The sequence below is a fragment of the Megalobrama amblycephala genome, linkage group LG5, assembly GCF_018812025.1.
Source record: "Megalobrama amblycephala isolate DHTTF-2021 linkage group LG5, ASM1881202v1, whole genome shotgun sequence".
NCBI lineage: Eukaryota > Metazoa > Chordata > Actinopteri > Cypriniformes > Xenocyprididae > Megalobrama > Megalobrama amblycephala.
In genome coordinates, this window is record NC_063048.1 from 36,863,476 (window position 1) to 36,890,604 (window position 27,129).

Here is a 27,129-nt window from a genome sequence, read left to right on the forward strand (position 1 = left end):
TTTAAACAGACATTATTTTACAGAAAATATCATAATTTCTCATTTCTTTCTTTTAATTTTGTGTTCAGATGATCACAACATTTATAGCCACATTTAACCACAAAATCAAAAGAAAGAAATAAGAAAATGTTTTTTTTTTATAAAATAAAGTCTATTTTTTGGATTTATTAAATTGCCATTTTCATGAGTTTAGCTCTATTCGTGTCCTAAATAGATGTTATTTTATATAAAACATCATTTTTTTTTTTTTTTTTTTTTTTTTTCATTTTGTTGTTAAAAATTTAGCCACAAATATTTAACCACAAATTAATTAAAAAAATACGAAGAAATTATGTTTTATAAATAAGGATTAATTTTTTTTTAGTATTTATTGATGACAGTTTATCTCATGCAATAAATCCTAAAACAAGGTCCTAAATAGACGTTATTTTTCATAAAAGACCTTTATTTCTTTTTATTTAATTTTTTAAATTATATTGTGGTTAAATATTTTTGGTTAAATTGTGAAGAAGAAATAATTGTTTATGTAAAATAAAGTCTATTTTAGGGCTTTTTTAAAGGATTTATTGAATTTAAAACCCTAAAAACATCGTAGATGTTATTTTACAGAAAACATAATTTCTTATTCCTTTTTTTTTATTTTGTGTTCAAATATGATAACAAAATATATAACCACAATTTAACCACAAAATCAAAATGTAATTGTTTTTTGTAAATAAAATAAGGTTTATTTTTAGGATTTATTACATGCCATTTTCATGACAGTTTAGCTCTATTTATTTCCTAAATAGATGTTATTTTATATAAAACTTATTTTTTCTTTAGATTTTGTTGTTAAAAATGATCACAAAATTTAACCACAAATATTTAACCACAAAATAATAACGAATAAGAAGAAATTAAGTTTTATGTAAAATAAAGTCTATTTTAGGAGCTTTTTTAGGATTTATTGCATTGTCCAATTTTCACGACAGTTTATCTCATGTAATAAATTCTAAAAAGATGTCCTAAATAGATGTTATTTTACAGAAAATATCATAAATTCTTATTTCTTTCTTTTTAATTTTGTGTTCAGATATGATCAGAAAGTATATAAACACAATTTAACCACAAAATCAAAAGAAAGAAATAAATCTTTTTTTTTTTTTAAATAAAATAAAGTCTATTTTAGGAGCTTTGTTAGGATTTATTGCATTATCCAATTTTCAGGACAGTTTCTCTCATGTAATAAATCCTAAAAAGGTGTCCTAAATAGATGTTATTTTACAGAAAATATCATAATTTCTTATTAATTTATTTTTCTTATTAATTCATCTTTTTTATTTTGGGTTCAAATATGATCACAAAATATATAACCACAATACAAATAAATAAATATATATATATATATTTCATAAAAATTTAGATCCTAAATAGATCTTATTTTACTTATTTTATTTCTTTTGATTTTGTTGTTAAAAATTAAATCACAAATGTAACCCCAAATACTTAAATACACCAAATAAGTTTTTAAAAAAGTAAGAAGAAGAAAATAATTTTTATGCAAAAAAGTTAAGTTAAAAGTTAAAAAATGTCAGGCCTTTATTTATTGCATTTAACTCATACATTTTATATAAACATCATTTCTTACTTCTTTCATCTGATTGGACATATTGACATGTTTCATGAGATTCTTTTATTCTTCTATTAAAGCCATGAGCATCAGTACGGGAAGATGTTTCTGGGAATAAGGCGTCCCTGCAAATCAGCTTTATCGCTGCCTGGGAAAAGCAGTAAGAATATTTGACATTCAGAACCGGGAAATCTCGCCAACAGTGACAAAGCAGAGCGTCCCACTGGAAGCCTATTTCACACATCCAAACATTTCCAAAGATTTCCAAGGGCTCGACCTGTTCGCAGAGTCCAAAACACACATCTCGCTGGAGTTACACCATCCATAACCTTCACGTCCACTCTTCGCAGGTTTGCGAGCTGTTTATGCTGATGCCGACCCATAAAGAGGTGCGTGTAGAGGGACAATTGAATCAAACACGAATCCTGACGTCATTAACACGCTGGCAACGGTGCCAGAAGATTCAAGACGGGAGTGGCAGCGTTTGCGTGGTGTTGGTTGCATGTGAAGAGCACATTTCCTAGAGTCCCCTGACGGCACTAAACGTGTCCGTGAAGCCGGGTCGTAACGGTGGCATGTGCGCTGCATCGCCTTCGGCGTTTTGAGCAGCTATAAAACTTAATATTGCTCACACACGGGGGGAAATAAAAGCTTTTTAATGGCTGATGTCATGCAGACCTGAAACCTGCGGCGCTGGACAGCAGAACCTGCTCATTAAGAGCAGAAAACAGCTCATTCACACACAAGGTCACTTTCTCACACACCTTTAAAACAACCCACAGTACCCCGGTATACGCTGGATAGACGGATTCAATAACCTGATTAAAACTATCCAACACTAAACTACAGCTCTCGCTGTTCATGAGCTGAAAAACAATTAAACAGTTAACACTAGATAAACAGAATCCTCACCTTTTGGAAGAGGTTTTGCAGACAGTCGTGAGAATAGCCAGCATTACTGGCATCGTCTTTTTTACACTTCCACTTCAACTGAGAATGGAAAAAAACAGAGAAAATCAGCATCAAAGCAACAATTTCATTAAAAATGACATAAAAGTAACATTCTCTAGTCTATTGTGACGTTCTTTGGAATTCAGCACATTTCCCCCATCAATTCTCATTACTGTAACATGAAAAAACTGTCATTACTGTAATGAAGCAAAAAAGATACATTATTTAAAATGTACAGTGTTGCACTGAATTAAATTTTATGCTGATTGCAAAATGCCTAGAAATAAAAGTAACACTGAAAAAAAAACAAAAAACTTAATGGCCCTACAAAAATTTATTTATTTATTATGTATATTATTTTTATTATATATATTATGGAAGCATGTTTCCGCCATGAAATAAAAAATAAAGGTAATTTCAACTCTTTTTCTCACAATTCTGATTTTTTTTTTTCTTTTTTCTTTTTTTTTTTCTTTTTTTCACAGAATAGCGAAATATAAAGTCAGAATTGCAAGTTATAAAATCAGAATTGAGTTATAAAGTCAGAATTGTGAGATATAAAGTCAGAATTGCGAGATATAAAGTCAGAATTGAGTTATAAAGTCAGAATTGTGAGTTATAAAGTCAGAATTGCGACATATAAAGTCAGAATTGCGACATATAAAGTCAGAATTGCGACATATAAAGTCAGAATTGCGAGTTATAAAGTCAGAATTGCGAGATATAAAGTCAGAATTGCGAGATATAAAGTCAGAATTGCGAGATATAAAGTCAGAATTGTGTTATAAAGTCAGAATTGTGTTATAACGTTAGAATTGCGAGTCATAAAGTCAGAATTGCGAGAAATAAAGTCAGAATTGCGTTATAAAGTCAGAATTGCATTATAAAGTCAGAATTGCGAGAAATAAAGTCAGAATTGTGTTTTAAAGTTAGAATTGCGTTATAAAGTCAGAATTGCGTTATAAAGTCAGAATTGTGAGTTATAAAGTCAGAATTGCGAGATATAAAGTCAGAATTGCGAGATATAAAGTCAGAATTGAGTTATAAAGTCAGAATTGTGAGTTATAAAGTCAGAATTGCGACATATAAAGTCAGAATTGCGACATATAAAGTCAGAATTGCGAGTTATAAAGTCAGAATTGCGAGATATAAAGTCAGAATTGCGAGATATAAAGTCAGAATTGCGAGATATAAAGTCAGAATTGTGTTATAAAGTCAGAATTGTGAGATATAAAGTTAGAATTGCGAGTCATAAAGTCAGAATTGCGAGAAATAAAGTCAGAATTGCGTTATAAAGTCAGAATTGCATTATAAAGTCAGAATTGCGAGAAATAAAGTCAGAATTGTGTTTTAAAGTTAGAATTGCGTTATAAAGTTAGAATTGCGTTATAAAGTCAGAATTGCGAGATATAAAGTCAGAATTGTGTTATAAAGTCAGAATTGTGTTTTAAAGTTAGAATTGCGTTATAAAGTCAGAATTGTGTTATAAAGTCAGAATTGTGAGATATAAAGTCAGAATTGTGTTATAAAGTCAGAATTGTGAGTTATAAAGTCAGAATTGCGTTATAAAGTCAGAATTGTGTTTTAAAGTTAGAATTGTGAATAGGGCTGGGCGATATATCGCATGCGATTGTCACGCGCATTTCGTCAGTAAAGCCGGTTCCCTGATTACCGCTAAATCTCCATCACCTGCTTTCAAATGGAGCGCCATTTAATAGCCAGAGCCGTAGTTCACTGATAAGCCACGTTCATATCGCAGATGAATCGCCTTCGATAATGAACGCGATATTTGCGTGGCTTATCAGTGAACTACGGCTCTGTCTGTTAAATAGCGCTCCATTTGAAAGCAGGTGATGGCGATTTAGTGGTAATCAGGGAACCGGCTTTACTAACGAAATGCGCGTGAGAATCGCATGCGATATATCGCCCAGCCCTAATTGTGAAATATAAAGTCAGAATTGTGTTATAAAGTTAGAATTGCGAGTCATAAAGTCAGAATTGCGAGAAATAAAGTCAGAATTGCGTTATAAAGTCAGAATTGCATTATAAAGTCAGAATTGCGAGAAATAAAGTCAGAATTGTGTTTTAAAGTTAGAATTGCGTTATAAAGTCAGAATTGCGTTATAAAGTCAGAATTGTGAGTTATAAAGTCAGAATTGCGAGATATAAAGTCAGAATTGCGAGATATAAAGTCAGAATTGAGTTATAAAGTCAGAATTGTGAGTTATAAAGTCAGAATTGCGACATATAAAGTCAGAATTGCGACATATAAAGTCAGAATTGCGAGTTATAAAGTCAGAATTGCGAGATATAAAGTCAGAATTGCGAGATATAAAGTCAGAATTGCGAGATATAAAGTCAGAATTGTGTTATAAAGTCAGAATTGTGAGATATAAAGTTAGAATTGCGAGTCATAAAGTCAGAATTGCGAGAAATAAAGTCAGAATTGCGTTATAAAGTCAGAATTGCATTATAAAGTCAGAATTGCGAGAAATAAAGTCAGAATTGTGTTTTAAAGTTAGAATTGCGTTATAAAGTTAGAATTGCGTTATAAAGTCAGAATTGCGAGATATAAAGTCAGAATTGTGTTATAAAGTCAGAATTGTGTTTTAAAGTTAGAATTGCGTTATAAAGTCAGAATTGTGTTATAAAGTCAGAATTGTGAGATATAAAGTCAGAATTGTGTTATAAAGTCAGAATTGTGAGTTATAAAGTCAGAATTGCGTTATAAAGTCAGAATTGTGTTTTAAAGTTAGAATTGTGAATAGGGCTGGGCGATATATCGCATGCGATTGTCACGCGCATTTCGTCAGTAAAGCCGGTTCCCTGATTACCGCTAAATCTCCATCACCTGCTTTCAAATGGAGCGCCATTTAATAGCCAGAGCCGTAGTTCACTGATAAGCCACGTTCATATCGCAGATGAATCGCCTTCGATAATGAACGCGATATTTGCGTGGCTTATCAGTGAACTACGGCTCTGTCTGTTAAATAGCGCTCCATTTGAAAGCAGGTGATGGCGATTTAGTGGTAATCAGGGAACCGGCTTTACTAACGAAATGCGCGTGAGAATCGCATGCGATATATCGCCCAGCCCTAATTGTGAAATATAAAGTCAGAATTGTGTTATAAAGTTAGAATTGCGAGTTATAAAGTCAGAATTGTGTTATAAAGTCAGAATTGCGAGATATAAAGTCAGAATTGTGTTTTAAAGTTAGAATTGCGAGTTATAAAGTCAGAATTGTGTTTTAAAGTCAGAATTGCGAGTTATAAAGTCAGAATTGTGTTTTAAAGTCAGAATTGCGAGATATAAAGTCAGAATTGTGTTATAAAGTTAGAATTGCGAGTTATAAAGTCAGAATTGTGTTTTAAAGTTAGAATTGCGAGTTATAAAGTCAGAATTGTTATAAAGTCAGAATTGCGAGATATAAAGTCAGAATTGTGTTATAAAGTCAGAATTGCGAGATATAAAGTCAGAATTGTGTTTTAAAGTCAGAATTGCGAGATATAATTTCAGAATTGCGTTATAAAGTCAGAATTGTGAGACATAAAGTCAGAATTGTGTTTTAAAGTTAGAATTGTGTTATAAAGTCAGAATTGTGAGATATAAAGTCAGAATTGTGTTATAAAGTTAGAATTGCGAGTTATAAAGTCAGAATTGTGTTTTAAAGTCAGAATTGCGAGATATAATTTCAGAATTGCGTTATAAAGTCAGAATTGTGAGACATAAAGTCAGAATTGTGTTTTAAAGTTAGAATTGTGTTATAAAGTTAGAATTGCGAGACATAAAATCAGAATTGTGTTTTAAAGTTAGAATTGCGTTATAAAGTTAGAATTGCGTTATAAAGTCAGAATTGCGAGATATAAAGTCAGAATTGTGTTATAAAGTCAGAATTGTGAGACATAAAGTCAGAATTGTGTTATAAAGTCAGAATTGTGTTTTAAAGTCAGAATTGCGTGATAAAACACAACTACGAGAAAAAAAGTCTGAATTCTGACTTTTATAACTAAAAAAGTCAGAATTCTGAGATAAAAAGTCGCAATTACCTTTTTAATTTTTTTATTTAGTGCCGAAAACAAGTTTCCATAATATAACCATTTTAAAGTTTGGGTTCGGTAAGATTTTTTAATGTTTGTGCAAGAAAGTCTCTTCTACCAGGACTGCACTTATATGATCAAAAACATAAAAAATACACACACACAAAACAGTCATATTGTGAAATATTTTTACAATTAAAAAAAAACTGTTTTCTATGTGAATATATAGTAAAATGTAATTTATTCCTGTGATCAAAGCTGAATTTTCAGCATCATTACTCCAGTCTTCAGTGTCACATGATCCTTCAGAAATCATTCTAATATGATGATTTGCTGCTCAAGAAACATTTATCATTATTATCAATGTTGAAAACAGTTTTGCTGCTTCATATTTTTGTGGAAACTGTGATGCAGTTTTTTTCAGTACTCAAAAGCTTTGCAATCACAAGTATAAACAACACTTTAAAATATATTCACATTCAATATTTCACAATATTACTGTTTTTCCTGTATTTTTTGGTCAAATAAACGCAGACTAGGTGAGCAGAAAAGACTTATTTCAAAAACCACAAACATTAAATCAAAATATATTTTATTTTGGGTAAGATTCACCCATAAAGTTTCTCCTTACACCTCATTTTCAGTATTGATTTTATTTTTCATATGCTGCACTAAAACCATGTGCTCACAATGTTCCAGTTACATCATACGAGCCACGATAATCAACTGTAACACATCAGCTCTCTAATAGAGAAACCGAACACGAGCACCGTCGGAGGAATCTGCTTTAATTAATGGCCTGGTCCATTGAAAGAGCAAGACTAATTTGTTTTAAAAGGCCTGTGCTCGTTTAATCAGACGGCTCCTCTCAGGAAGTCAAGACGAATCAGTTTTAAAGAAAAATATACGTGCACGAATATGTCTGAAACACAGCGGGACGTGCCGTTCTCTGGTGATCTATCAGAGGCTGCTGGGAAAACTATTTAGAACAGGGTCCATGCCAAATCTCACGTAATGCATCCGTACATCACCCAGAGTTTCTTCTAATCCAACATTAGTGTTTATTTTTGCTGATAGAGCACACAAACATGAAGGTAATTCACCGGAGGATGGGATGTTTGGATCAGCGCCGAACACAATAATGAGATTAAATACATAAACACATTAGCTAACGTCCCACTTCGTCCTTTAATAAAGAAAACTGAACGGTTTCCAAACGAAATATGGTCCTGCTTGTTTTACATAGTTATATATTCTCCAGACGATGAGATGACACTGAAGGACAGGAAGAGACAGGATAGCAGGGTGAACGTGTATTAATAAGAATTATGGGTCATCGAGTTCCGAGTTATACATGTAGCGTACGTTTAAATCATCGTCAGATTAATTATTTTAGGAGAATCCACTTCATATGTATCCTAATTCATCAAATCACTGAATTTAAGGTACAGTAGGTCGTCTGTTGGATCGGACCACATGGGCCAGCCTTCACTCCCCATGTGCATCAGAATTGCGTGATAAAAAGTCAGAATTGCGTGATAAAGTCAGAATTGCGAGATATAAAGTCAGAATTTCGAGTTATAAAGTCAGAATTGCGAGTTATAAAGTCAGAATTGCGTGATAAAACACAACTGCGAGAAAAAAAAGTGTGAATTCTGACTTTTATATCTAAAAAAGTCCGAATTGTCAGATAAAAAGTCGCAATTACCTTTTTAATTTTTTTATTTAGCACCGAAAACAAGTTTCATAAAGTCAGAATTGCGAGTTATAGTCAGAATTGTGAGTTATAAAGTCAGAATTGTGTTATAAAGTCAGAATTGTGTTATAAAGTCAGAATTGCGAGATATAAAGTCAGAATTGCAAGATAAAGTCAGAATTGCGAGTTATAAAGTCAGAATTGCGAGTTATAAAGTCAGAATTGTTATAAAGTCAGAATTGCGAGATATAAAGTCAGAATTGCGTGATAAAAAGTCGTAATTACTTTTTAAATTTTTTTATTTAGTGCCGAAAACAAGTTTCATAAAGTCAGAATTGTGTTATAAAGTCAGAATTGCGAGATAAAGTCAGAATTGCGAGATATAAAGTCAGAATTGTGTTATAAAGTCAGAATTGTGTTATAAAGTCAGAATTGCGAGATATAAAGTCAGAATTGCAAGATAAAGTCAGAATTGCGAGTTATAAAGTCAGAATTGTTATAAAGTCAGAATTGTTATAAAGTCAGAATTGCGAGATATAAAGTCAGAATTGCGTGATAAAAAGTCGTAATTACTTTTTAATTTTTTTATTTAGTGCCGAAAACAAGTTTCATAAAGTCAGAATTGCGAGATATAAAGTCAGAATTGTGTTATAAAGTCAGAATTGCGAGATATAGTCAGAATTGTGAGATATAAAGTCAGAATTGTGAGATATAAAGTCAGAATTGCAAGATAAAGTCAGAATTGCGAGATATAAAGTCAGAATTGTGTTATAAAGTCAGAATTGCGAGATATAGTCAGAATTGTGAGATATAAAGTCAGAATTGCAAGATAAAGTCAGAATTGCGAGATATAAAGTCAGAATTGTGTTATAAAGTCAGAATTGTGTTATAAAGTCAGAATTGCGAGATATAGTCAGAATTGTGAGATATAAAGTCAGAATTGCAAGATAAAGTCAGAGTTGCGAGTTATAAAGTCAGAATTGTGTTATAAAGTCAGAATTGCGAGATATAGTCAGAATTGTGAGATATAAAGTCAGAATTGCGAGATATAAAGTCAGAATTGCGTGATAAAAAGTCGTAATTACTTTAATTTTTTTATTTAGTGCCGAAAACAAGTTTCATAAAGTCAGAATTGTGAGATATAAAGTCAGAATTGCGAGTTATAAAGTCAGAATTGCGAGTTATAAAGTCAGAATTGCGTGATAAAACACAACTGCGAGAAAAAAAAGTGTGAATTCTGACTTTTATATCTAAAAAAGTCAGAATTGTCAGATAAAAAGTCGCAATTACCTTTTTAATTTTTTTATTTAGCACCGAAAACAAGTTTCATAAAGTCAGAATTGCGAGTTATAGTCAGAATTGTGAGTTATAAAGTCAGAATTGTGTTATAAACTCAGAATTGTGTTATAAAGTCAGAATTGCGAGATATAAAGTCAGAATTGCAAGATAAAGTCAGAATTGCGAGTTATAAAGTCAGAATTGCGAGATATAAAGTCAGAATTGCGTGATAAAAAGTCGTAATTACTTTTTAAATTTTTTTATTTAGTGCCGAAAATAAGTTTCATAAAGTCAGAATTGTGAGATATAAAGTCAGAATTGTGTTATAAAGTCAGAATTGTGTTATAAAGTCAGAATTGCGAGATATAAAGTATAATATAAAGTATAATTCTCTCTCTCTCATTAATTAATTTGAATTTATTAAAATGAATGTATTTTAATACAGAACCAGCATTAACTAATAGAGCAATTTAAGCAGTAGCTCGTCTGTTGGATCGGACCACACGGGGCCGCCTTCGCTCCCCATGTGCATCAAAGAGACTTTTTTCAAAAACCTTCCCGACTACAAACATAAAATAAAACATTTTTTGGGAATCCCTGTACTAGTGCATGAAACGTTGGCTGTGTTTACACTGGAACAAAAATCTGACACACTTCAGTATGGAGTACCACAAGGCTCAGTACTAGGACCGTTGCTTTTCACCCTGCCTGTACATGGTCATCAACGAGGTGATAACTTCGCTGTTTTTGTAATTAAACTCACAAGCTTCATTTTGTACATATAGACGCTGTACAGACGCACACATCACCCTCTCTCTCTTATTAATTAATTTGAATTTATTCAAATGAATGTAATCTTACTGTGCTTTATTTCACTTCAGAATTCTAGATCTAACAAACCATAGATAAAATAACAAACGAAAACTACTGTTATTTTCTGGTCTATGTCCATTCAGTCAGATTTTGCGTCGCAAATATCCATGACAGCTTTTAACTTATCCTTGCTGGCAAGTAATCATGGCCACCTGACGTGAATTATATAAATAATTTTAGTACAGCCACTCAAAACCCAAGGGTTGCAATAGTAAAGTGATCACCAACAGAATTATTTTGGGCGGGGATTAATGTAAACATTCATATTGGATACCAGTCATGTCTAAAAAGTGAATGTAAACTGACAGGGAAAAAAAAAAAAAAAAAAAAAAAAAATCAGATATGGTCAAAAGATCAGATCTCTGCATTAAGACTTGCAGTGTAAACCAGCCATCGTGACCAACTGTTTTTATTGCATTGCTTTTATTGCATGAAATCATTCATTTATTTTTATATGGTGGTTTATTACGGTTTCTTACACACTTCTATACACATACAGTACCTTCAGTTTAGGAGTCACATCGCTGCCGCCCTGACGTCCTGTAGAAGAGACAAATGAGGATTCAGTGAGAAAACAGAAAGGAAACACGAGTTAGACATCAGCTCAGGTATCAATCTCATGCTCTCATTCAATCATCCACCCAACAGACACATTCACAAGCTTCTGTCCCGCTATAAACCACAGCAGGGATGTTTCCAGTACGTCTCCTTTCAGAGCGACCCTCCGAGAGCCCCTCTAGCGTGCAAACGCTGCGTTCTGGGAGAGGTGAGCGCCGTTTCAGCGCAGACATCATGCCAAGACCCCTCCAGCACACAACCATTCCTTACAGTATTCTATACGTCTTCCTCACACGCTGCGCCTGTGTTTCATCACCACTTTCACTGTCCCTCAGTGATGCGTTTTCTAATGCACTGCTTCTTTTCTATCCATCAGCACCTATTTATGTGAAATGTTCATGTATCAGGTGTCGTAAAATCTGTATTACAGTAATAAGGACAATGTTATCTATTTATACTCCCTACGCTGGTTTTTAGGTCTGAGTTATTGAGCAAACGCAGCAGCTGTTTCTGATGCTGTGAGCAGTGTGTGTTTTCCAGAACAAACTGATCAGAAATCAACAATAAAACAAAATACTGGGGAAATTAAAGGTTTACATGCACATAAACATGATTCTTGGACTACTGAGGAAACAATAAATAAAAAAAGTTTGAGTTTCCAGATTTGTAATTTAGACGTTAAAGTGATAGTTCACCCAAAAATGATCATTCAGTCATCAATTATTATATACACATAATCTCTCATGTTCCAAACCTGTATGAGTTTCTTCTGCAGAACAAAAAAATTAGATAAACAGGTAAAAAGAAAAAAAAAAGTATGCTTTTAATGCAATGCAAGTCTCTTAGGGTAAAAGCATCTGCCAGATGCATTAACGTGTGTGAGTGTGTGTTTAAGCACCTGTGTGTGTGTCTGTCTCTCTCTGGATCTGCTCTCGTATGAGCCTCTGCTGCTCCTGTAGTTCTCGTGAACCCTCCTCTCTCAGACGGGCGATCTACAAGAGGAACACGCAACCACACGCATTCCCAGAATTATTATACGCATAAACAAAACAATACTCTGTGCTGTTAGAATCTCCTAGAGTGATTCATACAGACTGACCTGCAGTAACTCGTCGCTCAGACTCTACATGTCAAACACTGACACCTATTGGCTGTTCACTAATCAAAGCAAGCACTACTGCAGCACTGATGATTGCATGCAGTTTCAGGACAGAAAGGTTTGGGAGCTTATTAAAAAAAAAATAAATAAAAGAGGTAATTGCGACTTTTTATCTCACAATTTTGCTGAGATACAAACTCACAATTGCAAGAAAAAATTCATAATTGCTGGATTTAAACAAAGAATACCAAGAAAAAAGTCAGAATTGTGGGATTTAAACTCAAAATATAGAGAAAAAAAATCATAATTGTGAGATTTAAACTCAGAGATAAAAAGTACAGAGATAAAAAGAATTGCCAGAAAAAAAAGTCACAATTCCATGAAAAAAAGTCAGAATTCAGAGGAAAAAAAGGTCAGAATTCCGAGAAAAAGTCAGAATTGCAAGAAAAAAGTCAGAATTCCAAGAAAAATTTCAGAATTGCGAGATTTAAACTCAAAATAGAGAGAAAAAAGTCAGAATTGTGAGATTTAAACTCAAAATAGAGAGAAAAAAGTCAGAATTGCAAGAAAAAAGTCAGAATTCCAAGAAAAAATTCAGAATTGCGAGATTTAAACTCAAAATAGAGAGAAAAAAGTCAGAATTGCAAGAAAAAAGTCAGAATTGCGGGATTTAAACTCAAAATACAGAGAAAAAAGTCAGAATTGCGAGATTTAAATTCAGAATTCCAAGAAAAAAAGTCAGAATTGCAAGATTTAATCTCAAAATAGAGAGAAAAAAGTCAGAATTGCAAGAAAAAAGTCAGAATTGCGAGATTTAAATTCAGAATTCCAAGAAAAAAAGTCAGAATTGCAAGATTTAATCTCAAAATAGAGAGAAAAAAGTCAGAATTGCAAGAAAAAAGTCAGAATTGCGGGATTTAAACTCAAAATACAGAGAAAAAAGTCAGAATTGTGGGATTTAAACTCAAAATACAGAGAAAAAAGTCAGAATTGCGAGATTTAAATTCAGAATTCCAAGAAAAAAAGTCAGAATTGCGAGATTTAATCTCAAAATAGAGAGAAAAAAGTCAGAATTGCGAGATTTAAACTCAAAATAGAGAGAAAAAAGTCAGAATTGTGGGATTTAAACTCAAAATATAGAGAAAAAAAATAATTGTGAGATTTAAACTCAAAGTACAGAGATAAAAAGAATTGCCAGAAAAAGTCACAATTCCGTGAAAAAAAGTCAGAATTCAGAGGAAAAAAAGGTCAGAATTCCGAGAAAAAGTCAGAATTGCAAGAAAAAAGTCAGAATTCCAAGAAAAAATTCAGAATTGCGAGATTTAAACTCAAAATAGAGAGAAAAAAGTCAGAATTGCGAGATTTAAACTCAAAATAGAGAGAAAAAAGTCAGAATTGCAAGAAAAAAGTCAGAATTGCGAGATTTAAACTCAAAATAGAGAGAAAAAAAGTCAAAATTGCAAGATTTAAACTCAGAATTCCAAAAAAAAAGTCAGAATTCCAAGAAAAAATTCAGAATTGCGAGATTTAAACTCAAAATAGAGAGAAAAAAGTCAGAATTGCGAGATTTAAACTCAAAATAGAGAGAAAAAAAGTCAAAATTGCAAGATTTAAACTCAGAATTCCAAAAAAAGTCAGAATTGCAAGAAAAAAGTCAGAATTGTGGGATTTAAACTCAAAATACAGAGAAAAAAAGTCCGAATTGCAAGATTTAAACTCAAAATAGAGAGAAAAATGTCAGAATTGCAAGATTTAAATTCAGAATTCCAAGAAAAAAGTCAGAATTGCAAGGAAAAAGTCAGAATTGTGGGATTTAAACTCAAAATACAGAGAAAAAAAGTCAGAATTGCAAGATTTAAACTCAAAATAGAGAGAAAAAAGTCAGAATTGCAAGAAAAAAGTCAGAATTGTGGGATTTAAACTCAAAATAGAGGAAAAAAAAGTCAAAATTACAAGATTTAAACTCAGAATTCCAAAGAAAAAAGTCAGAATTCCAAGAAATATGTCAGAATTGCGAGAAAAAAGTCAGAATTGCGAGAAAAAAGTCAGAATTGCGGGATTTAAACTCAAAATACAGAGAAAAAAGTCAGAATTGCAAGATTTAAACTCAGAATTGCAAGAAAAAAGTCAGAATTATGGGATTTAAACTCAAAATAGAGAGAAAAAAAGTCAGAATTGTGGGATTTAAACTCAAAATACAGAGAAAAAAAGTCAGAATTGCGTGAAAAAAGTGAATTGTGAGATAAAAAGTCGCAATTAACTTTTATTTTTTTATTCCGTGGCAGAAACAAACTTCCATAGAAAGGTGAAGCGTTACAGTTCGAATGTGATTTTAGATATTTAGATAGATATTAGATAGAAATAAATGCAATATAAGTCGTTTTGGATAAAAGCATCTGCAAATGCATGAATATAAATGTAGATATTAGTTTTTTCTTTGGTTACTAGTCATCCGGCAGAACAAACTGCATCCAAAACAACTACAAAAGCACAGAGTCACCAATCCAGGAGTCTTACTACCAAAACATCCATCTGTCGGACTGATACACAAATGAAAATGAAGCTCTCACCTCCTCTTCTAACGTGCGTGTGATTTTAATCTCTTCTGTTTTGACAGTGTCTGCCTGCCGTTCACGCGCCTCCAGATCTACACAACACACAAAACAAACGTCATTCAGTGTGTGTTACACTGACAAGCCATAATAATGGAGCAGAATGAGTGAGGAAGAGTAGCTGACCAAGTTTAATCTTCTTCCTCTTGTCATCTAGCTTCCGGTTTCTCTCCTCGGCTTGTTTTTTAGCAGCACGGACCTTGTCGTAAGCAGCCTGAAGGAATGAAAAACAACTCAATGGAATTCTAAAATTTATTTTGATTTTAATTATTTGAGTTACTTTTAATTTATGGACATTTTTGACCTTGTGATTACAGCAGAGGAAACCTATTGGCCTACATGAAGAAGCTGATCTAATGTGCAGTTGTGTTTTACGATGCATGTAGAAACATTCTCACCTTGGCAGCGGCGTCTGTCAACACCTCCAGAGCCTGAGACAGCTGGTGGAAGAGCTCCGCTGTGCAACACACACAATGAAGAAATGAGATTCATCTGACTGTAATTCAAAGCTCAGTAACACCCAGACCACTGAACATCCTTGAAGAACATGTTAAAACCTATAAAAGAGGGATTTTTCATGCTATTTTGAAAAGTTTGATGCTTTCGCACGAAATTTACTGATATGTAAATGAGGGTGGTCATATGTTAATGAGGTTGTGATGCGTTCATTTTTAGTCTGAATGTATGCGTGCATCTACACACAATACATCAAACTTTTAAAAATTATTTATTTATTGTATTAATCTTTTCCAAAGCATTAAAAAAGAAAAGTATAATTGCAAAATTGTACATTTTACCCCACATTATCCTTTCCTGCATACAAAAATACACAAACAAATAGTGATAACATTAACACATAAATATCAAACTATTTTAATTATTTATTTATTTGTTTGTTTTAATCTTTTCCAAAGCATTAAAAAAGAAAAAGCCCAATACAATTGGAAAAATTGTACATTCTTACCACACATTACCCTTTCCACCAAAATAAATGATTAAAATATACATAAAAAACTATTAATAATAAAAAATTAACATATACATAGACAATTAAAAATAGTTTGATGTACTATTTATTGTTTTATTATTTCACAAAGCATTAAAAAATTTTATATAATAAAAAAAACACACATTTTACCCCAATAACCCTTTTCCGCCAAAATAAGTAATTAAAATATACATAAAAATTATGAATAATAATAAATTAACATATACATATACTATTAAAAAATATTTTAATTTGTATTTATTGTTTTATTATTTTCAACATACAAAGATAATTAATAAAAAAGTTTGATGTACTATTAATTTATTGTTTTAATCTTACAAAGTATTAAAAAAAAGTACATTTTACCCCACATTATCCCAAAATAAATAATTAAAATGTACATTAAAATTATTAATAGTAATAAATTAATATATACATAGACAATTAAAAAAATGTAATTTACTTTTTATTTGTTGTTTTATTATTTTTATCACACAAAGATTATTAATAAAACAGTTTGACGTAAGATTTATTTGATTTATTCTTTTACAAAGCATTAAAAAACCTCAGTTAAAAAAATAATTCATTTTACCCCACATTATCCCTTTCCACCAAAAAAAATAATTAAAATACAGGCCATACAATAAAAAAAATTACTAATAACAAATTAACATATACATAAACACTCGATAAAAGTTTAATTCAATATTTATGTATTGTTTTATTATTTTATATATATATATATATATATATGCACATTTTTATGTATGTTTAATTAAAATATACAAAATAAATTATTATTAATAATAATAATAATAATAATAATAAATTAACATATACCTAGACATTAAAAAACAGTTTAATGAACTATTTATTGTTTTATTATTTTCCACAACATTACAAAAATCTACATATAAAAACAAATTGCAAAACAATTTTTAAATTTTTCCTTAATGTTATCCCTTTCCACCAAAATAGTTAAAATTTACATAAAAATTAATAATAACAATAATATGACACATTATAATATATAACAAACTCAATCGTGCTCTTTAAGCAGGTTTATAGTTGCAGTCTGACTCCAGCGCAGGGCAGCACTAACATCCTGCTAACGAACACGTTTCCTGCATTAAACGCGGGTGCCGGCACTCTCACGAAAGCTGTTCCCGCTAATGATCCCCTCCTGTGTTCCTGCGTGTAAACGTGGGGGTCCCTGCCGCACCACACGAGGGGCCGCCAGAGCAATCAGGGGAACCACGCGAGGCCCCTTCAGTCCTGCAGACCCTAATGACTCGCTGATGGCGCGACTGGTTCTGTTCTCCGCTAACAAGCGTCTGCGAGCTCCGGTTTCACCCCCAAAGGGCCGGCGGCTCCAGTTACCCCGATACCTGCGTGATTATGAGCTTCGCCGTGAAGGCGTCCGCACGCAAGCGGGTTCGAATGTTACGTGACCTTTGCCTCACCCCGGTGCAGACGGACGGCTCGTGCGAGGCTGCAGATTCCGTGATTTGGGAGAAAGCAAACCTGCTCCATAAGCCATTATGCCTCGTCTCCCAGTTTTGACTCAATCAGGAATTGTTGAAAGCCTCCAGAGACCGCAAGGGAAAAAAACGCCCCTCCAAACACGCCAAGGTGCTCGTTCTGGGGTTTTGACGCTGAATGATTTTCCCAGCATTGATTATGCACATGTTCTGGGCAGACGGAGTCACGGGGGGTATAAGAGAAGCCACATGCTGGAGTGTTTGTGCACGTTAGCCGTGTCAGACGCTCGTCTTATGTCATGCTGCCCCGTATCTGCCTGGATTGTTTAGCCTGTTCATTGTGCGGATCATCTCCATTTGGAAGTCTACGCTTTTATCGGGTTTAACCCATGAATTAAACCACCATATCTGATCAACACTGGCTTGATGATGTTGGCTTTGTGCATGAACTCTCATCAAAACGTCCCCAATATCCATCAAAATTTAGTCAATTATATTTTGCATAAAGAAAACACATTTTGCACAAAGAAATTAATATAATAATATATAATTTGCATGACAATTAAGCACCTCTTAATTAAAAATACATCATTAATAAATGAAAATGACAAAAAATTTAAATCTGTTCATGCATTGCAATAATGGAGGGGCCATTATTTCAATGCATGAATAAATTTAAATTTTTTGTCATTTTCATTTATTAATGATGTATTTTTCTGAAGTATTTTTTAATTTAACTTTTAATTTAAATTCATTTAAATAAATAGATCTCTTTTATTTAAATACTATTTTATTTTATTAAGGCAGTGCTTATGTATATATGCTTAAATTAAGAACATATTTTTGCATCATATACATGAAAAAATCATATAAGAGACAGAAATATAAGAATAAATACAAAAATAAGCAAAAACAAATTGTAATAAATGAGGGAATATTTGCATATGGAAAAAATGCATGTGGGAATAAATAAATATAAAAATAAGTTGATAAATAAATAAATATAAAAATATGTAAAAAAAAAAAAAATATGAAAGAATAAACATAAGTTAAAAATAATAAGAAAATAAAATCACAAGAAAATGAAAGAATAGAAACAGAAATGTAAGAATAAATGCAAAAGCAAATAAAAACTTTAAATAAATAAATGTGGGAATATTTAAATATGGAAAAAAATGCATGTGAGAATAAATAAATATAAAAACGAAATAAAGTATAAATAAATATAAAAATAAAGTTAAATAAATGAAAGAATAAAATAAAAAGAACAGAAATTAAGTTAAAAATAAATACAAAAAATAAATCATAAAGAATAAATACAAAAAAAATGTTAAAATAAATAAATGTGGGAATATTTAAATAAGGAAAAAATACATATGGGAATATTAATATAAAAATAAATAAATGCATAAATGAATGAATGAATGAATTAAAAAAAAGAATAAAAATAAAGTTAAAAATATAAATACAGAAAAATCATATAAGTGACAGAAATATAAGAATAAACACAAAAATGAATAAAAAAAATGTTGAAATAAATAAATGTTGGAATATTTAAATATGGAAAAAAATATGTGGGAATAAATAATATAAAATAAATGAACAAATAAATAAAAATAAGTTAAAGATACTACAGAAAATAATTAATTTAAAAAATACAAAAATAAATTCAAGAATAAATTCAATTAAACATATTGTATTTTTTTCCTATAGACCCTTTTCACTGACAGTGATGACGTGTTTTAACAGTCATTAATATCGTAAATCCTGCAAATCAATAAAATGACATCTTTCTCTCTTCTGACTGCCGTTATCAATCGCTCTCTATTTTATTCATCTTTTTGAGAGTTGTGAAAACACTATTGTGGAGTTTTTCTTTTGCCATTTGAGAAAATGGAAACACAAAAAAATATATTTAATGTATTCTCTCATTCACCGCTGTAGAATTTTACCCAACTATGACGACTTCCGCTTCTGAGAAAGGGTCTATTATATATAGTGATCGACCGATATATCTGTTTACCGATATTTTTCCCGATATTTAAGCATTTTTCCATAATCGGGTATCGGTTTTGTAATATCGGATTCGCCGATTTATGGCGCCATCTTGTGGCCGTTTTGAGATTTCCGCCATTGCAGCCCGGGCGTCTGAGGAGATCAGTCAACAACAACTCAGTGCACAGGTAAAGTATATGTTCTACTTGGTTTGCTTTAATTAATCAACTTTATTTAACATAACAGACATGCACAAATGAGATCTGAGACATAAATTCCTGATATAGTTAATTTATGCAGCTTGTTTCTAAACAATTGAGACGAACTCATTGAGTCACGTAGTGTAATTCGTCATGTCCTGCCCCAATAAAGACGTAACTTTACATGAATTAAATAAAACAGACATGAATGAGTGCATGTTGAAAATAAAAGCGCTGAATTTAATTCTCTATCTGTTGTATTTGCTCACCATTAGTCTAGAAGAAAAAGTTCGTTCATATTGCTTAGCACCTGAATGGGTTGATGATCAGGAAGCCTCAAACACGGCCACTGCATGACATTTTTGACAAGATTATCTCGTTTAAACACCCTAGATTATATAATCATTTGATTTACTACATAACCATTATTTAGTTAATTGCACTTTAATTTTTTGGACTCAGACCCCTCTATTTATTTGTGTATAAATATAAAGGTTTTTTTTTGTATGCAAGGAGGGAGTGATTGTTATAAATAAAATGGTTTGTTCAGCTCATTTGTGTTATAATAATTGTCAAAAACAGAAGTATAACAGTAAATAAATATCGGTTCTGCATATCGGTTATCAGGTACATAAACATGCAAATAATCGGTATCGGTATCGGTTATAAAAAATCAATATCGGTCGATCACTAATTATATATCCCACAAATCTGCAGGTTTGGGCGCTTCATCCCATGGATTGGTGACTACAGTAAAACACTCACCAGCTTTGGGATTGTCTGGGTTTTTATCTGGATGGCAGGACAGCGCTCTCTGTCTGTACGCTTTCTTGATCTGTAAAAGACAAGAAAGAAGAATCAGAGGAGATGTTCACCGCGTTTCTCTTGTTGAGTTTCATGTTAACATCACATGTTCCAGATCCCACGTTCAAATGTGCGTTTAATATATTCCTGATCACATTTCACATTCTCTGGCGTTTCACAAGTTATTATACAAAACGTTTTACATAACTCAAGACAAAGGGACACGGATCTCACAGCTTCCTGGAAGGAATAAACCAGAGATGTTTTATAACAATGGACTGTGGTCACTTCCACCACAACCCTGAAATCCCACCAAACATCCCATCCGAATGCCTCTCTAAATCCCGGCACGCACGCATGTCAAACTGCACACGTGCACATGTGAAAAAACCACAACAAGAGGCACTCGCTACACACTTCAGCCAGCGCGTCTCAAACATGACATGCATCTCAGAGTAAAACACACACGCTTGAGTGTGTACATTCAGAACTCTGTCTATAAACTCCCAGGAGTCTTTGGGAATGTGAACCGCGCGTCTCAGTGGTCCCGCTGGCCGAGTTCACGACAGCTGACAAACACTGAAACTCGCTTTGGATCAAATTCATAAAACACAAGGTCTGCTTCTGCCAGCATACGCTGGTGTGTGTTTATTTTGGCGCCCAAATTAACACTGAAGCGTCGAGCTGCTCTCTGAACATCAACTTTATCTTCTGCAATCTCAACTCATTATGAAGCAACAAAGCAATAATGGAGCGAACTAATAAAAAATATGCATGACAGGTTTGATGCAACGACACTTTCTAATAAATATGACTGAATGATTCAAGTAATTTATAGTTACACATAAATATACATATCGCGTTTTTTTCACTGGACCTTTATTATGGCGTATTTTACTGTCAGGAGTACAGGGAATATATATCAGTGTTTCCCACAGGATTTTGTGAGACTGTGGTGGGTGGACATCGGTTCCTCTAGGGGGGTCCCGGGGCATGCCCCCCCCGGAGGAAAATTTTGTACATTTTAAATTTAAATGCATAAATCTGGTGCATTCTGAGAGCAAAATTAAGTGACTAGATCAATGAAGAAATTTGTTCTCTTGTAAAAAGAATTTTGTGCTCTAAAAGTAATTTATTTATTGGTGATGGTAGAGCACATTAGTCACGTACACAACATATAGTAGGCTAAATGATAATTCATAAGTGGTCAAACATGTAGAGTACACATTTAAACTAGGGATGTCCAGATCCGATCACGTGATCGGAAATCGGGCCCGATCACGTGGTTTCAGACTCGATCGGAATCGGACGTTACCTCCCGATCAGGACTCGGATATATATGTATTAGGGGTGCAACGGTTCTCAGTAAAAAATCGAACCCTACGGTTCTCCACTTACGGTTAGGTACGCACTTGCACCGCGGTCCATCTCGAATGACGACGCATCTATTGGTTAATATGGTTTGTTTAAAATAGCAACGTGGAAAACAGACAGAGTACAGATAACGTATGTTTCAGGCGATGGATGCGCAAAACGTTACAACAACGATAATCAGAAAGCGTGGACAAAACAGTTACTCTTTTTAAACTGTTAACTGCGAGTGCCGTATGCTCTAATGTCCAGTCATTTACGCCGTCATCACCCGGGTGTTGATAGCGCGCGAGCGCAGGTGAGACCTGAACAGCACACGTGTATGGAGTCAAATTAATGCCTTAAAGTTTTGCACAAAAATAAAGTTTTGCAAAACACAAAAAAGAATTGAGCAATAAAAAAAATGTTTTGCAAACAAAAATAAAGAATTGCAAAGGAAAAATAAAGTATTGAGCAGAAAAAAATAAGTTTTGCAAACAAAAATAATAAATTGCTAAATAAAATAAAGTAGTGCAAAAATAAAAATATAATCAATTACAAAAATCAATGACAGCTGTAATCCTATTTTATCTTTGCCACATATTTTTCATGCTCAAACCTACTAAATCATTTGCAACGCTCATTTTATTCTGCGTTTCAGTCAAGCGTGCGCTCACGATACCGGCTTTCCTTTGCGCTGCACTTTTCTGTGCGGATCTCTTTATGGCACTGGTTTGACGTGGGGGTGGAGTCAAGAAACGGGGGCACGCCCCCCGCGAAATGCATTGGAGGGGAACGTAATCAGCGACAGGTGAAATAATTCTTTGACATGGTTAAAAATAATGAATGGTTTATTTTTGTTGGTTTGTTTAGCATATGTTGTCGCCAATTACGACCCCCTCCAATGCATTTCTTATAGTAATATGACCTGTTGCGCTCTGTCTCACTGCCTGTATCCACTTTTGTGTCCTTAAACATTCGTTTTTTGGGGTCGACAGCTTATAAAAACTTATTTCTGGGGTTTTTAGCTTGTTAGCTGTACACCTTGTCACACAGCAGCTTTTAGGCATTGTTCTGTTTTTTGTAATGAGTCAGAAAAGACAAGGAGGCAGCATCATGCATTACAAAGTCAGTGGAGACGGTTGGATTGTTTTTCCCCCGGTGGGCGTGGTTTTCAGATTATAATAAATGCGCTCTGTCTCTATGCTTGATCTGTTCTGTTGCGATCTGCGTCTCCTGTCGATGACGTGTTTCGCGGGGGCGTGCCCCCGTTTCTTGACTCCACCCCCACGTCAAACCAGTGCCATAAAGAGAACCGCACAGAAAAGTGCAGCGCAAATGAAAGCCGGTATCGTGAGCGCACGCTTGACTGAAACGCAGAATAAAATGAGCGTTGCAAATGATTTAGTAGGTTTGAGCATGAAAAATATGTGGCAAAGATAAAATAGGATTACAGCTGTCATTGATTTTTGTAATTGATTATATTTTTATTTTTGCACTACGTTATTTTATTTTGCAATTTATTATTTTTGCTTGCAAAACTTATTTTTTTCTGCTCAATACTTTATTTTTCCTTTGCAATTCTTTATTTTTGTTTGCAAAACATTTTTTTATTGCTCAATTCTTTTTTTTGTTTTGCAAAACTTTATTTTTGTGCAAAACTTTAAGGCATTAATTTGACTCCATACACGTTGCTGTCTGTGTTTAAACTAACTCATTTAAGCCTTGCTGATTTAAACCTTCAAGATCAAGACGCGAAAGAGAACTCGCACGCGCTGTGAGAAGATTTGTGTGCACTCATCCGAAGCGCGCACACGCTTATTTCAGTCAGCGCGCAAATACTGAGTTCTCTTTCAAGTCTTGCGCTTCAGCGGACAAATTCATACAAAAATTATGTCAACATGCCCGCCTTAGCGAGTATCCTAGCAAACATAGTCGGTTTTGTCTTAAGTGAACGTATATTAGTCGAGAAAGACAGCGCATGTGTAACAGTATATGTACTGGATCGTGCATGTCTTCTAGGGAAAACAAATATTCCTGCTGCCTGTTTTTAATGTTAAATCAAACAACAAATAACAAAGAAATCACTCACTGCTCTTGACTGAATAGTTTTTGTAACTTCAATAATGATTAATCTTTATTTATTTTATACAGTAAAGATAATATGCAGTGATATTTTATATTTGATTACTTTATCCATTTTCTGTACGTGAAAACGATTGTTAGATTCCTGAAAAACCTGAAAAGCACTGTTCCTGGATCTGTTTTTTTCGCTCTTCTTAATTCTTTTTCATGTATTACAGAAGTATCGGATCGGGACTCGGTATCGGTAGATACTCAAAATCAAATGACTCGGACTCGGACTCGAGGGCAAAAAAACGTGATCGAGACATCCCTAATTTAAACCATTAAAAATATATGCAGCAAAAGAGGTTACCTTTGTTGAATTAATTTATTAGTGGGAGTCTGTATCTAAACATCTGTATTTGTGGAACTAATGGTCACTGATTTGTTAAACAATCCAGAATGAACTAACCACACTATTTTATTATAGAGAAAAATAACAAATGAATAAAAATATATAATCATAAGCTGACCAGTAAATAAGTAAACTAGGTGAGTATATAATTCAGCAGCAAAAAGTATTCTAGCCTAAATCTTGGGGGGGAAAAAACAACAAAAAAAAAAACACTTTGCACAGTAATTTTATAAATCCAAATGTTAATAAAAAGTTTAAAAATTACTATTTGTATTCTTATGAAATGAAAAAACGATTTATATTAGATTTATATGTAAATTATTATATGTATTTATATTAATGTAAGATTAAAAGACGCTTATTTTTAATGTATTGTGCAGCTTTTTAATGGGGCAACAAAATATGATAGATACGACAGAACAAAATAGGCTATTAATAATCTTCCAGTAACCATGATAATATGAAACGCTTCAAAACTTCAGCAAAAAACCGCTAATGCGCATTCCGGGTGCAGAATGATGTGCTTGAAGCAATATGGAGTCAGAGCGCGCAGTTGAGCTGCGCATTGAAAAGTTCACGGCACAAAGAGAATCCCTGTGTATATCTGCATTTAACAGTTTATTAATCATATGTTTCTTCTCACTTTTTTAAATTCCAGTTATTGTGCGTGTGACGCCAATTCATAGTCCTTGTGTTGTGCGATCTAACAGACACCCTGTAGCCAGTATGATGAAATCGTTCAGAAACAGCAATAAACTCCAGCAAGATGAAGTCATTTTATGCAAATCCACAGCCCTTTATCTACATATCAAGTATTATAATGGGAATATATCATATTGGACAGTTTTACCTTACCGTGCTGACTGTCGTTACCGAACGCGACGCGCTGTTTGAGTGCTGAATGATTGACAGCTGCTGAGTTTCTGACCGTGAACTTAACGATGTACATATCCTTCTGTCCCTCACATGAAGCTATGGAATGGCTTCAGATGACTTTGAATATAGTGCACGAAAACTTAATTGGGTGCTAGTCTACTTATTTTTCTCTATGACTCCCACTTTTGCCATATAACAGAGCGCAATTATCAGACGGTAATTTAAATATCGCGACAAAACTAATTTCCGTTTCATTTTGAGACTGTGGCGGGACAAATTAGAATGTGGCGGGCCGCCACAGTCTCGTCAATGTATGGGAAACACTGTATATATATATATATATATATATATATATATATATATATATATATATATATATATATATATATATATATATACACACTACCGTTCAAAAGTTTGGGGTCAGTAAGATTTTTTAATGTTTTAAAAGAAGTATCCTCTGCTCACCAAGCCTGCATTTATTTGATTAAAAATACAAACAAAAACAGTAATATTAGGAAATATTTTTACAATGTGAACCGCGCGTCTCAGTGGTCCCGCTGGCCGAGTTCACGACAGCTGACAAACACTGAAACTCGCTTTGGATCAGATTCATAAAACAGAAGGTCTGCTTCTGCCAGCATACGCTGGTGTGTGTTTATTTTGGCGCCCAAATTAACACTGAAGCGTCGAGCTGCTCTCTGAACATCAACTTTATCTTCTGCAATCTCAACTCATTATGAAGCAACAAAGCAATAATGGAGCGAACTAATAAAAAATATGCATGACAGGTTTGATGCAACTTCTACATGCAGCGACACTTTCTAATAAATATGACCGAATTATTCAATAATTTATCATTTATAATTTATAAATATACAAATATACATATCGCGTTTTTTTCACTGGACCTTTATTATGGCGTATTTTACTGTCAGGAGTACAGGGAATATATATATAAATATACAGTACAGTCCAAAAGTTTGGAAGCACTAAGATTTTTAATGTTTTTAAAAGAAGTTTCGTCTGCTCACCAAGGCTACATTTATTTAATTAAAAAACAGTAAAAAACAGTAATATTGTGAAATATTATTACAGTTTAAAATAACTGTGTACTATTTAAATATATTTGACAAAGTAATTTATTCCTGTGATCAAAGCTGAATTTTCAGCATCATTACTCCAGTCTTCAGTGTCACATGATCCTACAGAAATCATTCTAATATGCTGATTTGCTGCTCAATAAACATTTATGATTATTTTCAATGTTGAAAACAGTTGTGTACTTTTTTTTTCAGGATTCCTTGATGAATAGAAAGTTCAAAAGAACAGCATTTATCTGAAATACAAAGCTTCTGTAGCATTATACACTACCGTTCAAAAGTTTGGGGTCAGTAAGAATTTTTATTTTTATTTTTTTGAAAAGAAATTAAAGAAATGAATACTTTTATTCAGCAAGGATGCATTAAATCAATCAAAAGTGGCAGTAAAGACATTTATAATGTTACAAAAGATAAGATTTCAGATAAACACTGTTCTTTTGAACTTTCTATTCATCAAATAATCCTGAAAAAAAATATTGTACACAAATATTTTGTACAATTGTACACATTAAATGTTTCTTGAGCAGCAAATCAGCATATTAGAATGATTTCTGAAGGATCATGTGACACTGAAGACTGGAGTAACGATGCTGAAAATTCAGCTTTGCATCACAGGAATAAATTACTTTGTGAAATATATTCAAATAGAAAACAGTTATTTTAAATTGTAATAATATTTCACAATATTACTGTTTTTTTACTGTATTTTTAATTAAATAAATGTAGCCTTGGTGAGCAGACGAAACTTCTTTTAAAAACATTAAAAATCTTAGTGGTTCCAAACTTTTGGACTACTGTATATATATATATATACACTACCGTTCAAAAGTTTGGGGTCAGTAAGATTTTTTAATGTTTTAAAAGAAGTATCTTCTGCTCACCAAGCCTGCATTTATTTGATTAAAAATACAAACAAAAACAGTAATATTGTGAAATATTTTTACAATGTAAAATATGTGTTTTCTATGTGAATATATAGTAAAGTGTAATTTATATTCAGTGATCAAAGCTGAATTTTCAGCATCATTACTCCAGTCTTCAGTGTCACATGATCCTTCAGAAATCATTCTAATATGATGATTTGATGCTCAAGAAACATTCATTATTATTATCAATGTTGAAATCACTTTTGATCAG

At 32.8% G+C, this 27,129-nt stretch overlaps 1 protein-coding gene across 1 annotated transcript in view; it reads right to left on the reverse strand.

Annotated features, from left to right (window-relative positions):
- Positions 1-27,129, reverse strand: part of dnajc17 (DnaJ (Hsp40) homolog, subfamily C, member 17) — an 80,161-nt gene that overhangs the window by 49,622 nt on the left and 3,410 nt on the right. Inside the window, exons 2-8 of the mRNA XM_048192127.1 lie at positions 20,146-20,215; positions 15,115-15,173; positions 14,843-14,930; positions 14,675-14,751; positions 11,904-11,997; positions 10,950-10,987; positions 2,525-2,602 (exon numbers count right to left, since the gene is read on the reverse strand). Of these exons, the coding sequence (XP_048048084.1) occupies positions 2,525-2,602; positions 10,950-10,987; positions 11,904-11,997; positions 14,675-14,751; positions 14,843-14,930; positions 15,115-15,173; positions 20,146-20,215 (504 nt within the window). The remainder of the gene's footprint in view (positions 1-2,524; positions 2,603-10,949; positions 10,988-11,903; positions 11,998-14,674; positions 14,752-14,842; positions 14,931-15,114; positions 15,174-20,145; positions 20,216-27,129) is intronic.